We start from the raw sequence: 16,714 nt of genomic DNA on the forward strand, positions 1-16,714 counted from the left end.
CCGGCATATAAGATGACTGGGCGTATAAGACGACCCCCCCAACTTTTGAGAAGATTTTCATGGGTTAAAAAGTCGTCTTATACGCCGGAAAATACGGTATTTTTTTTGTCTCAGGGCCTTTGATCCTCTTAGTTGCTCTTCTCTGCACTTTCCCAAAGTCTCGACATCTTTTTTTAATGTGACCAAAATTGCATGCAGTTTTCCAGACGTGGTCTTAACTAAGGTTGTATAAAGTGGTGCTAATACTTCCTGTGATTTTGGTTCTATGCCTCTGTTTAATACAACCAAGGCTTGTATTAGCTTTTTAGGCTGCCGCCGCTCACAGCTGGCTCGTGTTTTAAGGGATCGTCCTCTAGGGACTCCAAGGTCGCTTCTCCCAGGTCCTGTTTTTGAGACAGGTTTTTACCTAATCTGTACTTGTCCCTTTCTCAAGGAGAAAAGCAGCCTGGAGTTAAGGAGACACTTCCTAACAGTGAGCACAATTAGCCCTCGGTACAAGTACAAATTAAGCCATAAGCACCGGAAGAATTTTTTTGTTTCAGAATGGCTCAAGTACCAAATTTGAGGAGTTTTGAAGCAGTCGAATATGGAGGTATGACTGTAGCACAGGGGTCTTCAAACTTGGCAACTTTAAGACTTGTGGACTTCAACTCCCAGAATTCCTCAGCCAGGCTGGCTGAGGAATTCTGGGGGTTGAAGTCCACAAGTCTTAAAGTTGCCAAGTTTGAAGACCGTTGCTGTAGCGGCACTGGTAGAGATTCTGAAAGGACCGACTCAGCTTCTCCCGTCTCTGCAGGTTCAGCGTCCGAGTGAACACCACCGACCTCTTCCACGTGGACTTGCGTTACTGGAGTACGTTGCGAGCCAAAGATTCACACCGAGGCCCTCGAGAAAGGGCCTTCCACTCCGCCACCATCATTGGCAATTACATGGTGGTGTACGGTGAGTGCTGCCATGCTAGTCAAACGCTCCGGGAAGTGGAGAAGTAAGAATTCCTGAAATTGTTATTATTGGTCCTCGATTTCCCTACAGAAAAAAGTGATGTAAGGGTGTAGGTCAGGGGTAGGCAACCTTGGCTCTTTTATGACTGGTGGACTTCAACTCCCAGAATTCCTGAGCCAGCATGGCTCGGCTTGGAAACCTCTCCCTTTTCCCTCAGCGTGGCTGGCTCAGGAATTCTGGGAGTTGAAGTCCACGAATCATAAAAGAGCCAAGCTTGCCTACCCCTGGTGAAGGTCTATATACATATGTTGTACACAGTATGTTTTAAACATGTGTTATGTATGCGTACACTTGGAGAGGAAGCAACTAAATTTCCTTTTTTTAATGTGTGCCATTGTGCCCACAGAAAAAAATGACAATAAAGGTTATCTAAAAAAAAATAAAAAATCTATGACCCTTTTTCACCCTTATGACTGATGCAGCATCTCCGTGGTCATGTGACCAAAGTTCAGACCCCTGGCAACCAACTCATATTTAGGACGGTTGCAGCGACCTGGAATCTTGTGATTTCCCCCCCCCCCCCACACACACACTTTTGCATCCTTCTGACAAGCAAATTCAGTGGGGGAAGCCAGATTCACTTAACAACCGGCTCACTAACTTAAGAACTGCAGTGATTCACTTAATGACTATGGCAAGGGGGGGTTGTAAAACGGGGCAAAACTCACTTAACAAATGTTTCACTTAGCCACAGAAATTTTGGGCTCAATTGTCGTAAGTCGAGGACTACCTGGATTGTAAAAGCTAGAGAGAGTGAGACCAATTCTACATATAATAACCACAAGAGTTCTGTTTTGTTGGAAGAATGCAACCTGCACTCCAAATATTGTCCTCACGCTTTTTCCCCTAGGCCTAAACCCATGAGGTCTAGAAACTTGCTGGTTTGGATTGTCATTTTTTTTTTAAAAAAAAACATCACCTTGCATTCCATACAGGTCAGACTCTACTACACAATCAGTGGACTGCCTGTTTTCCCTTCATAATTGCCCAGAGGAGTGTCACTTTCCTCGCTCTTATTCACAGGGATGACCTGTACAAAGAAGAAGAATGGCAAATGCCGGTGACGTCTTTGGGTTGAGTTTCTCCTGCCCTCCTTATGCTTCCTCTGCTTTGCTTCCAGGGGGCAACGTTCACATCCATTACCACGAAGAAAAATGTTACGAGGACGAAATCTTCTTTTACCACTTGGGGTGCCATCAGTGGGTCTCTAGCCACGAACTGGCACCCCTCATCACTCAAGGTAAGGGCGTGTCCTGGTCCCCACCTGTTTAGCTGACAAAACACGGTGCGAGCCACGGCAGAAGAGTTTCTGTAATTTATTTATTGAATAACTAAATGCATCGACCCACCCAGAGTCATTTCCTGAGATGTGCGGCTACAGAAATCGAATAAACAAATAAAACCTCCCGTGCTCCATTTATTTCCATTGATTCTTTATTTGGAAGAGCTTGGGAATTTGCCTCGACTTCGCTCCCTGAAAATATGGCGGCGAGGAAAGGAGTCATGGTCATTTTTCTTGGAAAAGCCCTGTAGCGGAAATGCGGACTGATTGGTTGTATACATCTCTTCCCTCAGAGCACGAATCGAAAACTTCGGCCCAGGCGCGTGGCCGGTATTCGCACGTGGCCACCGTGATGAATGGAAATGTGCTTCTTGTGGCAGGAGGCTATAGCGGGGTGCCACGGGGTGACTTGCTGGCTTACAAGGTGCCCACGTTCGTCTTTCAGGTGCCGTCTCAGATGGTAAGTGACTCTTTTGCATTTGGGGTCCTGGTTTGGGGGTACCTGAATATCCCCACAGCCTCAGGGCCAGGCTCCCCAAATCCCTAGTGCAGAGGTTTGCAACCTTGGCTCTTTTATGACTCATGGACTTCAACTCCCAGAATTCCTGAGCCAGCCATGCTGAGGGAAAAGGGAGAGGTTTCCAAGCTGAGCCATGCTGGCTCAGGAATTCTGGGAGTTGAAGTCCACGAGTCATGAGGGGGCCATAGTTCCCCCATGCTGGCTCAGGAATTCTGGGAGTTGAAGTCCACGAGTCATAAAGGGGCCAAAGTTTCCCCCATGCTGGCTCAGGAATTCTGGGAGTTGAAGTCCACGAGTCATGAGGGGGCCATAGTTACCCCATGCTGGCTCAGGAATTCTGGGAGTTGAAGTCCATTAGTCATAAAAGAGCCGAGGTTGCCTACCCCTGGTTTAGTGAGTCAGTTGGCTTTAGTGGTTAAGGCAGCAGGCTAGAAAATGGGAGAACTTAAAGGGACTCCAGAAGATGGTAGAGGACAGGAAGGCCTGGAGGAACATTGTCCATGGGGTCGCGAGGGGTCAGACATGACTTCACAACTAACAACAACAAAAGCACAGGGGTGGGGAACTAGAATTCTGAGAGTGGAAGTCCAGAGGTCATTAAGGGGCCATAGTTCTCCCCCCCCAAAACTCTAGCAGGACTTCTGGGCTGCCAAATTAATACGAGATGTCACTTACCAGCTTTTCTTCTCTCCTGGCCTCAGTACCATCTGGATTACTGCTCTATTTACATAGAAAGAAACACCTGCGCCAAGGACCCAGAGTGTGCCTGGTGTTCCCGCGGTTGCCAGAGCACTCAGCCCCACAACCTGGTGAGTAGCCCAGAGATGTGCACGACGCTAATGGCGGCGAATGACGGAAACCTAGTGTAAATTTAGCTGCTGCTTCTGGAGTACACGGGTAGTCCTCGCGCTCACGATCACAACCGGGACCAGGTTTTTTCCATCGCTAAGCCGAGTCAGTTGCGAACCGAGTCGTTGCAAACTCTCATAAATACAGGACAGTTGCCAAGTGCCTGGATCTTGATCATGTGATATTTTGGGGGGTGTCGGGGAGGGAGGGGGGGAAGCTGCGACAGTCATAAGTATGAGGACTTGCTGTAAGTCCCTTTTTTTCCCCCCGTCCCGTTGTAACTTTGAAGGGTCGCTAAATGAAAGTGGATTGTAAGTGGATTATAGAAACTGTGTGGATGCATGGATGGATGGATGGATGTCAGATCAATGAGCGAAGGTCAAGGTCAAGTCCAAGGTTGTCTGCATTTATCCCAAGGCTAGGCCTCTGCAATTTGCGTGGTTGGATACTTTATTCACCGTATTTAGCTGCTTGCTTTCCTGGCTGATCCCAAAGATGCTTTTTCAAGAGGCAACTGTTTCTTTCTTTGTTTTTCCTTGGCAGACGTTTCACTTCTTATCCAAGAAGCTTCTTCGGCTCTGGCTGGATGGTGGGGAAGGGAAGGATTTATACTCCTTGCAGACAGCTGGTCATTTGCATTCTGTTCAGTCCTTTCAGCAGTGTTCTGTACCAGCCTGCTACCGGCCCTGCAGAAAAGGCAGGGACAACCCCTTTTACAAGAAGGCAAGAGGCTGGAATTACGCCTGCCAAATTTATTGCTACAAAAACAAATAGAACAAGACACGAACCAAGAAACAGGAGCTTTTCAAGCGGTTGCCTTCAGCAAACCAGCCTTCCCACGCATTCCCCTTTTATACAGTTCAGGGCGTGGCTTCTCTCTGCCTCCTTCCGAGGTGCCCCATTGCCTTCCTCTGTTTACTCCTGATTGACTGCCTCCTGCGTCGGGCGTCCTTGAACAGGGCCAGCTGTGGGTCATCTTCATCCACGCTGTCAGGCTCACACAGCTGGGTCTGCGTTGTGACCAGGTGGGAGGGGCCTGGCTGAGGGCTCTCATCAAGCTGTCCAACCCCCTCTGCAAGCTCTTCAACACCCCCCTCCTCCTCCTCTGAGTCGTCCGACCCAACTGCCGAACCCACAGGCTGACCCTGAATCACAACAAGCAGCTCCAAGAAGGCTCCATGCCCATTTACACTACTCAGGTGATCCCCGAGGACACAGAGAAACCTCCAAGTGGCCCCAACGACCCTCTAAAAGAAGGCAAACGACCAGCTGTCTGCGAGGAATATAAAATCCTTCCCTTCCCCACCATCCAGTCAGAGCTGAAGAAGCTTCTTGGAAGAGAAGCGAAACGTCTTCAAAGAAAAACAAGGAAGTCCTCTTGAAAAAAGCACCTTTGGGACAACCAGGATCTGGAAGACTGAGAATCTCCATAGACATTTTCCTGACTGATGTTCTTTCTTCCTAGTGCCCCAACAGTGGCTGTCTGGGCCTGGCCCGGCTCTTAGTCGACTGTCAATCATGCCTCGCCTTTGGGGACAACAATGGTTCCCTTCCCCGAGCTTCCGGTCCCTTTGGCTGGTGTGTGCAAAATGAAACCTGCATGCCCATCTCAGGTAACTGGACAGCTCCGCCTATCCCTCCAAGTCCTCGTTTTGTTTTATGGTAGCCTGTCCGTGCTTTGTTGTAGGCTTGGAGAACATCAAGATATGAAGCCAGAATCCTAATAGTGTTCTATAAAGCAGGGGTTCTCAAACTTGGCCACTTTAAGACTTGTGGACTTGAACTCCCAGAATTCTGGGAGTCGAAGTCCACAAGTCTTAAAAGTGGCCACGTTTGAGGACCCCTTGTATAAAGTAATCTTTCTCAACCTTGGCAACTTTTAAGACTTGTGGACTTCAACTCCTGCTGGCTGGGGAATTCTGGGAGTCGAAGTCCACAAGTCTTAAAGTGGCCATGTTTGAGGACCCCTTGTATAAAGCAATGTTTCTCAACTTTGGCAACTTTTAAGACTTGTGGACTTCAACTCCTGCTGGCTGGGGAATTCTGGGAGTCGAAGTCCACAAGTCTTAAAGTGGCCATGTTTGAGGACCCCTTGTATAAAGCAATGTTTCTCAACCTTGGCAACTTTTAAGACTTGTGGACTTCAACTCATGCTGGCTGGGGAATTCTGGGAGTCGAAGTCCACAAGTCTTAAAGTGGCCATGTTTGAGGACCCCTTGTATAAAGCAATGTTTCTCAACTTTGGCAACTTTTAAGACTTGTGGACTTCAACTCCTGCTGGCTGGGGAATTCTGGGTGTCGAAGTCCACAAGTCTTAAAGTGGCCATGTTTGAGGACCCCTTGTATAAAGCAATGTTTCTCAACCTTGGCAACTTTTAAGACTTGTGGACTTCAACTCATGCTGGCTGGGGAATTCTGGGAGTCGAAGTCCACAAGTCTTAAAGTGGCCATGTTTGAGGACCCCTTGTATAAAGCAATGTTTCTCAACCTTGGCAACTTTTAAGACTTGTGGACTTCAACTCCTGCTGGCTGGGGAATTCTGGGAGTCGAAGTCCACAAGTCTTAAAGTGGCCGCGTTTGAGGACCCCTTGTATAAAGCAATGTTTCTCAACCTTGGCAACTTTTAAGACTTGTGGACCTCAACTCCCAGAATTCCCCAGCCAGGATAGCTGGGGAGTTGAAGCCCACACATATCTTAACAGTTGCCAAGGTGGAGAGACCCTGCTACAAAGGCTCAATGTTGATTACTTACAGCATCTGGTGATCTTTCCAATGCCCTCTTTCCCTTTAGTGTGAAAAAATGACATCCTGTAGGAAGAAAAGCAAAATACTTCTCTTGCCAAAGGAAAATGTCATTTCCACACCCGTCGGTGCTGCCAAACGCCTCAATTTCTGGGGCTGAGCAAGACAGTTGTTAAATGAGTTCTGCTTCCTTTTATGACCTTCCTTGCCCCAATTGTTAGGTGAATCACTGCAGTTGCTAAGTTAGTAACATGGTGGTTCATTGAATCCCCCTGGACTTCGCTTGTCAGAAGATCGCAAAAGGGGATCACATGATGCTGAGTCTCTGCGACCGTCATAAATGCATATATAAGTAAAACCATTTGTCAAGCATCCTAAGTTTGCCGTAAGTGTGAAAAACAGTCATAAGTCACTTTTTCAGTGCCATTGTAACTTTGAATAGTCAGTGAATGAATGGTTGTAAGCAGTAGTGGGATTCAGCCGGTTCGCACCGCTTCGGCAGAACCGGCAGCTAATTTTTTGTTGCCCAGGCCCAGAATGGACTTCCGGAAGCAGCATCCACACACAGAACCAGTTGTTGATCTATTTGAATCCCACCACTCCTTCCTTCCTTCCTTCCTTCCTTCCTTCCTTCCTTCCTTCCTTCCTTCCTTCCTTCCTTCCTTCCTGTGGTGGGATTAAGCCAGTTTGCACTGCTTCGGCAGAACCGGCAGCAAATGTTTTGTTGCCCAGGCCCAGAATGGACTTCCAGAAGCACCATCCACACAGAGAACCGGTGGTTCACCTATTTGAATCCCACCACTCCTTCCTTCCTTCCTTCCTTCCTTCCTTCCTTCCTTCCTTCCTTCCTTCCTTCCTTCCTTCCCTCCTTCCTTCCTTCCTTCCTTCCTTCCTTCCCTCCCTCCCTCCCTCCTTCCTTCCTTCCTTCCTTCACCTATTTGAATCCCACCGCTGGTTGTAAGCCGAGGACTCCTCATACGGCAGTGGCCACCACTGCAGGATTGAAATCAATAAAGAGTATTTGTACTTCAGGGTTGAAAGGAGATCTCCTTAGTCTGTAAGCCTGGTTATTTTCTTGCAGACGTTTCTTTACCAAACATGGTAACATCATCGGTGCTAGAAAGGAGGGGGTTTGCTCCCAGGATTGAGATCCCGCCTCTTTTTTTTATCTCGTGTGCTGCCTGGGTCCCAGATAAAACCAGATTGGGGGCTTTCGCGGTGCCGTTGTAGCCGCCATCGCGATGTGAGGTCCAGGCTGCCTCTGTGTTTTCCTAACCAGCTTCCTCTTCCTTCCCCAGAACAGGCCAGATGCCAAGTGGGGAAGATATCGGGAACATACGGCTGGTGGGGGCCGCAGTCCTTCTTTATCACCTCCTTGGCCCATTGCCAGCGCGAAGATTTCTTGCCCGGCCTTCATCTGATTACCTATCAGCAGCCACGCAACGACTCCCAGCCGGACAAGGTAAAAGGTTGTTGGGGGCAGGACTCCACTGGGTTCCTCTGACTGGGGGAATTGCATAGGAGTGGTCTTTATTTAACAACCCTCAAATAAATTGCAAGGAATTCAGGCATTGGGTATTTCTGGTTTAGTGAAGAGAAGGACGAGGGGTGACACGATAGCAGTCTTCCAATATCTCAGCGGCTGCCCCAAAGAAGAGGGAGTCAAGCTATTCTCCAAAGCCCCTGAAGGCAGGACAAGAAGCAACGGATGGAAGCTTATCAAAGTGAGATCCGATCTAGAACTAAGGAGAATTTACTTATCAGGGAGAATAATTAATCAGTGGAATGGCTTCTCTCTAGAAGTTGTGGGTGCTCCATCACTATAGACTTTTAAGAATGTCTGGAATGGAATAGGCCAGGGGTAGGCAACCTTGGCTCTTTTATGACTCGTGGACTTCAACTCCCAGAATTCCTAAGCCAGCATAGCTGGCTCAGGAATTCTGGGAGTTGAAGTCCAGAGGTCATAAAAGAGCCAAGGTTGCCTACCCCTGGGATAGGGTCTCCTGCCTGAAAGGGGGTTGGACTGGAAGACCTCCGAGGTCCCTTCCAACTCTTGTTATTCTATGCTAGATGCCCTCAGTTTACAGCTAGTCATGATGTGGTTTACAATTTGATGTGGGACCCTGCAGTCACACTGAGGGGAGGACATTATGCCTCATTAGAGTCCTGGCAGAGGGCCTGTGAGGTGCAAATCCTGTTCAGTATCATCCATTGTTGGCGTAATACTTCAAAGCCTGGCAACTTTCTTGTGGGGTTATTTATGTGTCTTCCTGGGTCAAACCTTTGTTGGCGTGGTGGCGCAGTGGTTAGAAAGCAGCATTGCAGGCTAACTCTGCCAATTGCCAGCAGTATGATCCTGACCGGCTCAAGGTTGACTCAGCCTTCCATCCTTCCGAGGTCGATAAAATGAGGACCCAGATTGTTGGGGGCAACAGGCTGACTCTGTAAACCGCTTAGAGAGGGCTGTCAAGCATCAGTGAAGCGGTATACAAGTCTTAAGTCCTATGGGGTATTGCTTACCCTAGGTCTCCATTGTCCGAAGCACCACCATCACCCTTAACCCCAGCACAGAGATGGACGTTTCGCTGGTCTACAAGGGTTTCATTCACCCCCTGGTGAGCAGCTCTGGACCTGCTGAAGACATCTCCATTTGGGCACGCATCCAGCGCCTGTTTGTGGTTGCCAAATTAGCCCGAGCCCCTGGCGCATTGGAGCTGGTAAGGACATGCTCTGTGGCTTGCATTGTGGGAAGCAAGTTTTCTCCTGAAGCTTGGAAATGTGTAGCAGTGGGTGGATTACCGAAAAGGCTGACTCTGCACGCAAGCATCACCGCGAAAGAGTCATCCTACTGCAGCAGTGGGCCTGCTCTGGTTTAGAAGAGAATCCAATCTTTTGTTTGTGATCATCACGGATTCAGTCAATTGACGTGGATTTGCCGGCTGAATTAGATTAGATTTAGATACGTTTTAATCCTCCATATATTACTTTATAAGTAACTCAAGGGGGTGAATGTTTACAATATTCCTCCTTTTTTTTTGTTTAACCTACAACAATCCTGTGATGTGGGTTGGGCTGATAGAGGGGGGCTGGCCCAAAATCACCCAATCTAGCTTTCAGGCTTAAGGCGGGACTAGAACTGATTGTCTCCTGGTGATTGGCCCAAAGTCACCCAGTCGGCTTTCATGCCTAGGGCAGGATTAAAATTCACCATCTCCTGGTGATTTCCCAGAGTCATCTAACTGGCTTTCATGTTGAAGCTGGAACTAGAACTCACCGTCTCCTGGTGATTGGCCCAAAGTCATCCAGCCAGCTTTCATGCTGATGTTGCGACTAGAACTTACCATCTCCTGGTGATTGGTCCATGTCAGCCAGCTGGCTTTCATGCCTGAAGTTGGGACTAGAACTCACCATCTCCTAGTGATTGATCCAAGTCAGCCAGCTGGCTTTCATGCCTAAAGTGGGACTAGAACTCACCATCTCCCAGTGATTGGTTGAAGTCACCCAGCTGGCTTTCATGCCTAAAGTGGGACTAGAACTCACTGTCTCCCGGTGATTGGTCCACGTCACCGAGCTGGCTTCCGTGCCTGAAGTTGGGACTAGAACTCACCGTCTCCCGGTGATTGGTCCAAGTCATCTATCTGGCTTTCGTGCCTAAAGTGGGACTAGAACTCACCGTCTCCTGGTTTCTAGGCCAGAAGTTTAACCACTAGACCAAAAAGATTCTCAGAAGGTGAATCCCTTCTGGCTTCTCCACCCAAATTCACTTCTTAGTGCCTCATTCTTTTGTCTGCTTATCCCGGGTTGCTTTCCCCGCAGGAGAAGGTGGGCAGTTGGGCAGGGCAACAGGACAAAGAGAAGTTGCTACTCCAGCGTCCTGGGGCTGAACGCCTCTTCCCCAGCCCTGAGAGAGGAAATAAGTATGCGGTGCTGGTTGAAGGCCACCTCAATAACTCCGGCAATGGACAAACCAGCGAATTGACCCTCACGTGGGATCGCACAGGGGTGCCAGGGGGCAGCGTGAGTATCTTGGCCTCGGCCTGGTATCAGCCCAGCGAGACAAACTGGGAAGCTGCCTGCAGAGGAAGACTGTACTTATTTGATTTATATCTCTGTCCACCTCTGAGTGGCTTCCAATAAAATAGATAAAATGAATAGATAAATAAAACGCATAATATCAAATAAAAGCCCCTAGTAGCTGATCTTTCACACGTTCAGGTCTCCAGGCCTGAATGCAAGACCATGTCTTTAGGGCCTTGCAAACAGCCAGCAGGATGGGGGCTCACCTAATCTGAGGTGGAGTAATGTTCCACAGGCTGGGTGCCCATGGACGGCTTACCTTGAAATGGACTCTACGAACGGAATCTTGCAAGACTCTACTTTTCCCTTCCCTTTTCATTTCCCATTGAATTAGACAGGAATCTCTTCCTGATCGTTAAAGGCTAGTGGGAGTTTATATTTATTAATATCAGGAAGGAAGGGGGAAGGGAGGGAGGAAGGAAGGAAGGAAGGAAGGAAGGAAGGAAGGAAGGAAGGAAGGAAGGAAGGGGGAAGGGAGGGAGGGAGGGAGGGGGAAGGAAGGAAGGGGGAAGGAAGGGAGGGAGGGAGGAGTGGGGCAGGAAAAGAGAAGGAAGAAAGGCAAGGAGGGGAAGGAAGGAGGGAGAAGGGAAGAAGGAAGAGGGAGGAGAGGAGGAGGAAGGGAAAAAAGGAAGGAGGAAGGAGAAAGGCAGTGAAGAGAAGGGGAGGAAGGAAGAGAAAGAGAAAAAGGAAGTTGAGGAAGGAATATAGGCCTGCAGGAGAGGACCAGCCAGGGGATAGATTTGGGATGCTTAATCCTAGGTGGTTCTCCTTTCTGAGAACCCCGCCATCTTCCTTTGTCTAGGAAATCTCCTATTTTTTCCTGGAGCCCTATCGGTCCGAGCTGTGCGCCAATTACCATTCCTGTCTAGCTTGCCTGGCTGATCAGGGCTGCGGGTGGTGCCCGCTCAGCTCCACCTGCCATCGGCGGCTCGCCTATCAGGACGATGTGGGGGGCTGTGGTCCTAGCACCGTGCGCCTCATCCTGGTCCCTGGCAACTGCATCTTGTGTGAAGACTATCGCGACTGCCACACCTGTAGCAAGGTAGGAAAAAAGGTGGGGTATTAAGGGAAAATAATCCACTCTGAAGGGAAGGAAGGGTTTGCCTGCAATGCAACGACCGGGACATCTCTCGGCTTTAAGATGGTGCAGGGTTTGTCTCCAAACGTGGCAACTTTAAGACTTGTGGACTTCAGTTCCCAGAATTCCCCAGCTAGCACTCTAGGAGCCGAAGTCCACAAGTCTTAGAGATGCCAAGCTTGGAGTCCCCTGAGCTAGTGTATGGGATGAAAGATACCCTTGCATAGATGTTTTGAAGGACGGTTTTGCTCTCTCCCCCAGGATCCATTCTGCGAATGGCAAGTGAACAGCAGCAAAAAGGGGGATTTCCTCTGCAGTCGCCGAGGCCGTCTTAACGCTGCCATCCGCTCCCCACAAGAATGCCCCAAACTCTGCAATCAGTGAGTGTGCTGGGAAGACCTTGGGGATTGATTTATTACTCATTTTGTTTATGTCCCGCCTTTATTATTTTATATATAACTTAAGAGGCCAACTTATCTCATACTCCTTTCTTCTCTTGGTGAGATAGGTTGGGCTGAAAGAGACTGATTGACCCAAGGACACCCAGCCGGCTTTCATGCCTAAGGCGGGACTAGAACTCACCATCTCCTAGTGATTGGCCATAGTCACCCAGCTGGCTTTCATGCCTAAGGCGGGACTGGAACTCACCGTCTCCTAGTGATTGGCCATAGTCACCCAGCTGGCTTTCATGCCTAAGGCGGGACTGGAACTCACCGTCTCCTAGTGATTGGCCATAGTCACCCAGCTGGCTTTCATGCCTAAGGCGGGACTGGAACTCACCGTCTCCTAGTGATTGGCCATAGTCACCCAGCTGGCTTTCATGCCTAAGGCGGGACTGGAACTCACCGTCTCCTAGTGATTGGCCATAGTCACCCAGCTGGCTTTCATGCCTAAGGCGGGACTGGAACTCACCATCTCCTAGTGATTGGCCATAGTCACCCAGCCTGCTTTCATGCCTAAGGCGGGACTAGAACTCACAGTCTCCTAGTGATTGCCATAGTCACCCAGCTGGCTTTCATGCATCAGCCAGGACTAGAACTCAAAGGCTTCTGGTGATTGGCCCCAAATCATCCAGTATTTATCCACGGAACATCTGAAAGGCTGAGGACTAGTCTGTCTGGACCAAAGCAAGCATCCTTGCTTCATCCTCTTACCTTTCTTCTCCTTAGCCAGCCTGGGTGGTAGTTGGGTTGGTGTCCGGGTTCAAATGTTGAATGTCGGCTTGGGGCTGGAAGAACACGGGTGAGGTGGGAAATGTTCCTGAGAGGCACAAAGCTCGGCATGCTCGTTTCTCCTCTCTGTCTCCCCCACCCCCCTCCAGGCGGACCACCTGCTCCGAGTGCCTCTCCAATTCCAGCCAGTGTGCCTGGTGCCAGTCCACCCGGAGCTGCTTCTTCTTTGCCGCCTACTTGGCCAAATACCCCTATGGGGATTGCCGTGGGTGGTACGACAGGTGGGTTGGAGGCGGCCGGTCCAAAGTCAGCACGGGGAGGCCGAGAAGCCGCCATCCATTCCTCCCTTAAGCACATAACTAAGGAGTCTTTCTTCTGCAGCCAGGGAACAGGTTGAGAGAGCAGGTATCACTTAGACCAGAGGTCCCCAACCTTTCGGGCATCAGGGACCACTTCCGTGGAGAGAGGTTTTTCCGCGGACCGGAGGGGGCGTGGTTTTGTGTGCTGCCTGCACCCCGCGGATGGGGCTTTGTTTGTGCGGACCGGTTGCTGGCATGCCGTGGCCCGGTAACCAGTCCACAGACCGGGAGGTGGAAACCTCTGTCTTAGGCATTTTCACCTGAAGGGATAGCCTCTATTAAGCCCCGATGTAGGAAATGGTGGAGAGAAGCAGCACACATAGTCTTCGGCTTACCACCAGCTGTTTAGCAACCCTTCAAAGTTACAGCGGCACTGTTGATAGTGACTTACCACCTTTTTTTACACTTAACGGCCATCGCAGCATCCCCACAGTCACGTGATCAGAATTCGGCCACTTGGCCACTGGCATGTCTTTATCAGGGTCGCGGCGTCCCGGGGGCCTGCGATTCTCCTCTTGCAACCTTCTGACAAGCAGAATCAATGGGGAAGGCAAGCTCACTCCACAGCCGTGTCACTAACTTGACAACTGCAGTGGTTCGCTTAACAGTTGTCTCGCTTAGCAACAGAAATTGGGGGCTCGGTTGTGGTTGTATGTTGAGGACTACCTGCAACAGCTAAGGAGAGCGTGTGTTCCAGGGTGCTTATTTGTGAGTGGCTGTTCCCACATGTCATTCAGAAGAGCCCAGTGAAGATGATCTTTGTTGTCTTGTTGCAATTTATCGTCTGTCTGTCTTTCTGTCTGTCTGTTTATCTATCTATCTATCTATCTATCTATCTATCTATCTATCTATCTATCTATCTATATCTATTCAGTCTATATCTGTCAATCTATCGATCTCTATCTTTCTATATCTGTCAATCAATCAATCTATATATCTATTTATCTATCTACCTATTCAGTCTATCAGTCAATCTATCTATATTCAGTCTATCACTGTCAATCAATCTATCAGTCTATTTCTGTATCTATTCAATCTATCTGTCAATCTCTCTCTCTCTCTCTCTCTCTCTCTTAGTTTTTTGCCCTCCTGAAACAGCTCTATCTTGATTTCATTTGATTAATTCTTAAAATTTTAAATTAGTGGCATTAATAAAACGCCCTAAACATCAAACACTTTTTAAAGAGATTGTGGGGGGAAAAAAGACTTTTTTTACCATCTACCTGAACCAAGAAGATTCCAGTAATGGAAGGAGGCCTTCAGTTGCCTGCCTCCTTAGGTCTGCCTCTCCTTGTTTGCAGTTACACAGTTAAAGGAAGAGCGGGTGGTTGTTTTTCTCTCTCTCTAAGCCAAAACCTGTTCCTTCAGGTCACTAAACTTGGACAAGGAGACTTATCACTGACTGGGGAAAAAAAAAGTCAGAATGGCGGATTGTTTTGTACTTGGGAGCATCTGTGAAAGCACGAAAAGATGAGAGAAAGGATTTGCTCTTTGTTCGGATGAAAAGCTGACATTCACAGCTGTTGTTAATTTGAAAAGCTGACGTTAGTTTGTGTCTGCAGAATTGCACAAATGGGTTTCTCTTCCTACTCAGTGTCCACTCTGTGCCCCAATGCCTGGACTGCACCCGCTTCAACACCTGTCGTGAATGTTTGCAAAACTTTGAGTGCGGCTGGTGTGGCAACTCGGACAACCCAACCTTGGGCAGGTGAGTCCACTGTTTAGAATATTTTAATTTTTTTTCCCTTCCTTGACCTTGCAACCGTGATGCCAGCAGACCCAGTGTGAGGGCCCAGATTTTGTTCACCGAGAGCAAAGAAAGCTAGCACCGAATGCGGGAACCATGAATCTTCATACACGGAAAGAAGAAAGGTCAGGTTTATCTTCCATGCTTTCAACATCAATTGACTAGTCCTCATGGCTTTGAATGTCTACTTAAAGGGAAGATTTTAGTCTTCTGTGTTGGTCTTGCCAGAGAGTTGCCTAGTTTTTTTTTTCTTTTCCTAGCACAGGGTCCTGATTTTATTGTGTGGGGGTTTTGTTGTCGGTTATGGTAAAATCATCCAAAAGGTACCGTATTTTCCGGCATATAAGACGACTTTTTAACCCATGAAAATCATCTCAAAAGTTGGCGGGTCGTCTTATACGCCCAGTTGTCTTATACGCCAGAAAATACGGTACACAGGGAATCCTCGACTTAATGACTGGAAACTAAAACAGCCTCGCAAAACGTGACCTGTCCTCAAGGTTATGTGCTTACCCCTTAGGCCAGGTGTCTTCAAACTTGGCCCTTTGATGACTTGTGTTCAACTCCCGGAATTCCTCAGCCAGGCACGTGTGCCTGGCTGAGGAATTCTGGGAGTTGAACACAAGTCATCAAAGGGCCAAGTTTGAAGACCCCTGCCTTAGGCACTTGGCAAATTGTCATTTTAAAATGTTTGCACCGTCTTGTGGTCACGCGATATCATTTTACGAGCTTCCCACAAGCAAAGTCAATTGGGGAATCCAGGTTTGCTTAACCATGTGAATCACGCACACACACATACACCACGACTTGTTTAACAACTGTGGTGGTCAGGGGTAGGCAACCTTGGCTCTTTGATGACTCGTGGACTTCAACTCCCAGAATTCCTGAGCCGGCATGGCTCAGCTTGGAAACCTCTGCCTTTCCTCTCAGCATGGCTGGCCAGATAGTCATAACATCAGGTCTAGTCACACGATAACTCATTTAATGACTGCACTGCTTAGTGACTAAATTTCTGTACTACAGATAGTAGCACAGAACTACTATCTGTGGTTCACCTCAATAACTTATCGAAAGAGGTGGGGAAAAGTGACCTGTTGAATATTCATCACCAACGTACGATAAGTTGTTGAGAAGCAGAAGACCGGCTTTTTTGTGCCGGGGGTGGGGAAGTGATCCCAATAATTTGGTGATTCTTGTGAATTAATGGTTTGTTTGTTTTTCCTTTGACATCCTCACTAGGTGCCTCCCGGGGGACTTCTCAGGTCTCGGAACGTTCTGGAACTGCTCGGTGGCCCTGTGGGAATCCCACGGTCTGCCTCCCTCCCAGCCTGCCCAGTGGTCTTACGGGCAGTGTCCTGACGTGGACGAATGTCGGCTGGGCTTGGCCAACTGCCATCCCTTTGCCCGGTGCAAGAACACCCCGGATTCGTTTCAGTGTCACTGCAACCGAGGTTACGCCGGTGACGGGGTGGCTTTCTGCAACCAAACGTGAGTGGCTCCGGCTGTAGAAGGCTCCACACCGGGAGGAAGGCCCTGAAAGAGACGGTGGCTGGGTAGGATGAGCCCCAAAGGGTCAAAGCGCCCACAGGCTCTGACGATGGGCGCTCGGCCTCTCCCGTTTGAGAGAGGCGCTGTCTGTGTGTGTGTGTGTGTGTGTGTGTGTGTGTGTGTGTGTGTGTACGCTGGCTGGCTTCCGTTTCCTGCCTTCACTGGATGGGCGCTGTGTGCAAACGTCCTGCTAAGCGTTCCTTCCAGACTTCAAGAAATGGGAGAGTTGCTGATTGTTCTGCTTATGCTTCTTTGTAGGAACTCTAAAGCAGTTGGCAGTTTTGTGACATCAAATTGGTACTGATTCTTGGTGACCATATAACTAGATATTTTTCAGG

At 48.8% G+C, this 16,714-nt stretch overlaps 1 protein-coding gene across 1 annotated transcript in view; it reads left to right on the top strand.

The window, feature by feature from the left end:
- Positions 1 to 16,714, top strand: part of MEGF8 (multiple EGF like domains 8) — a 61,896-nt gene that overhangs the window by 11,395 nt on the left and 33,787 nt on the right. Inside the window, exons 9-21 of the mRNA XM_083369375.1 lie at positions 797 to 942; positions 2,123 to 2,242; positions 2,578 to 2,744; positions 3,506 to 3,613; positions 5,119 to 5,266; positions 7,694 to 7,857; positions 8,921 to 9,112; positions 10,212 to 10,412; positions 11,275 to 11,514; positions 11,812 to 11,930; positions 12,872 to 13,003; positions 14,676 to 14,789; positions 16,068 to 16,316. Of these exons, the coding sequence (XP_083225501.1) occupies positions 797 to 942; positions 2,123 to 2,242; positions 2,578 to 2,744; positions 3,506 to 3,613; positions 5,119 to 5,266; positions 7,694 to 7,857; positions 8,921 to 9,112; positions 10,212 to 10,412; positions 11,275 to 11,514; positions 11,812 to 11,930; positions 12,872 to 13,003; positions 14,676 to 14,789; positions 16,068 to 16,316 (2,100 nt within the window). The remainder of the gene's footprint in view (positions 1 to 796; positions 943 to 2,122; positions 2,243 to 2,577; positions 2,745 to 3,505; positions 3,614 to 5,118; positions 5,267 to 7,693; positions 7,858 to 8,920; positions 9,113 to 10,211; positions 10,413 to 11,274; positions 11,515 to 11,811; positions 11,931 to 12,871; positions 13,004 to 14,675; positions 14,790 to 16,067; positions 16,317 to 16,714) is intronic.

This window comes from Vipera ursinii (genome assembly GCF_947247035.1).
Source record: "Vipera ursinii genome assembly, chromosome: 9".
Lineage (NCBI taxonomy): Eukaryota > Metazoa > Chordata > Lepidosauria > Squamata > Viperidae > Vipera > Vipera ursinii.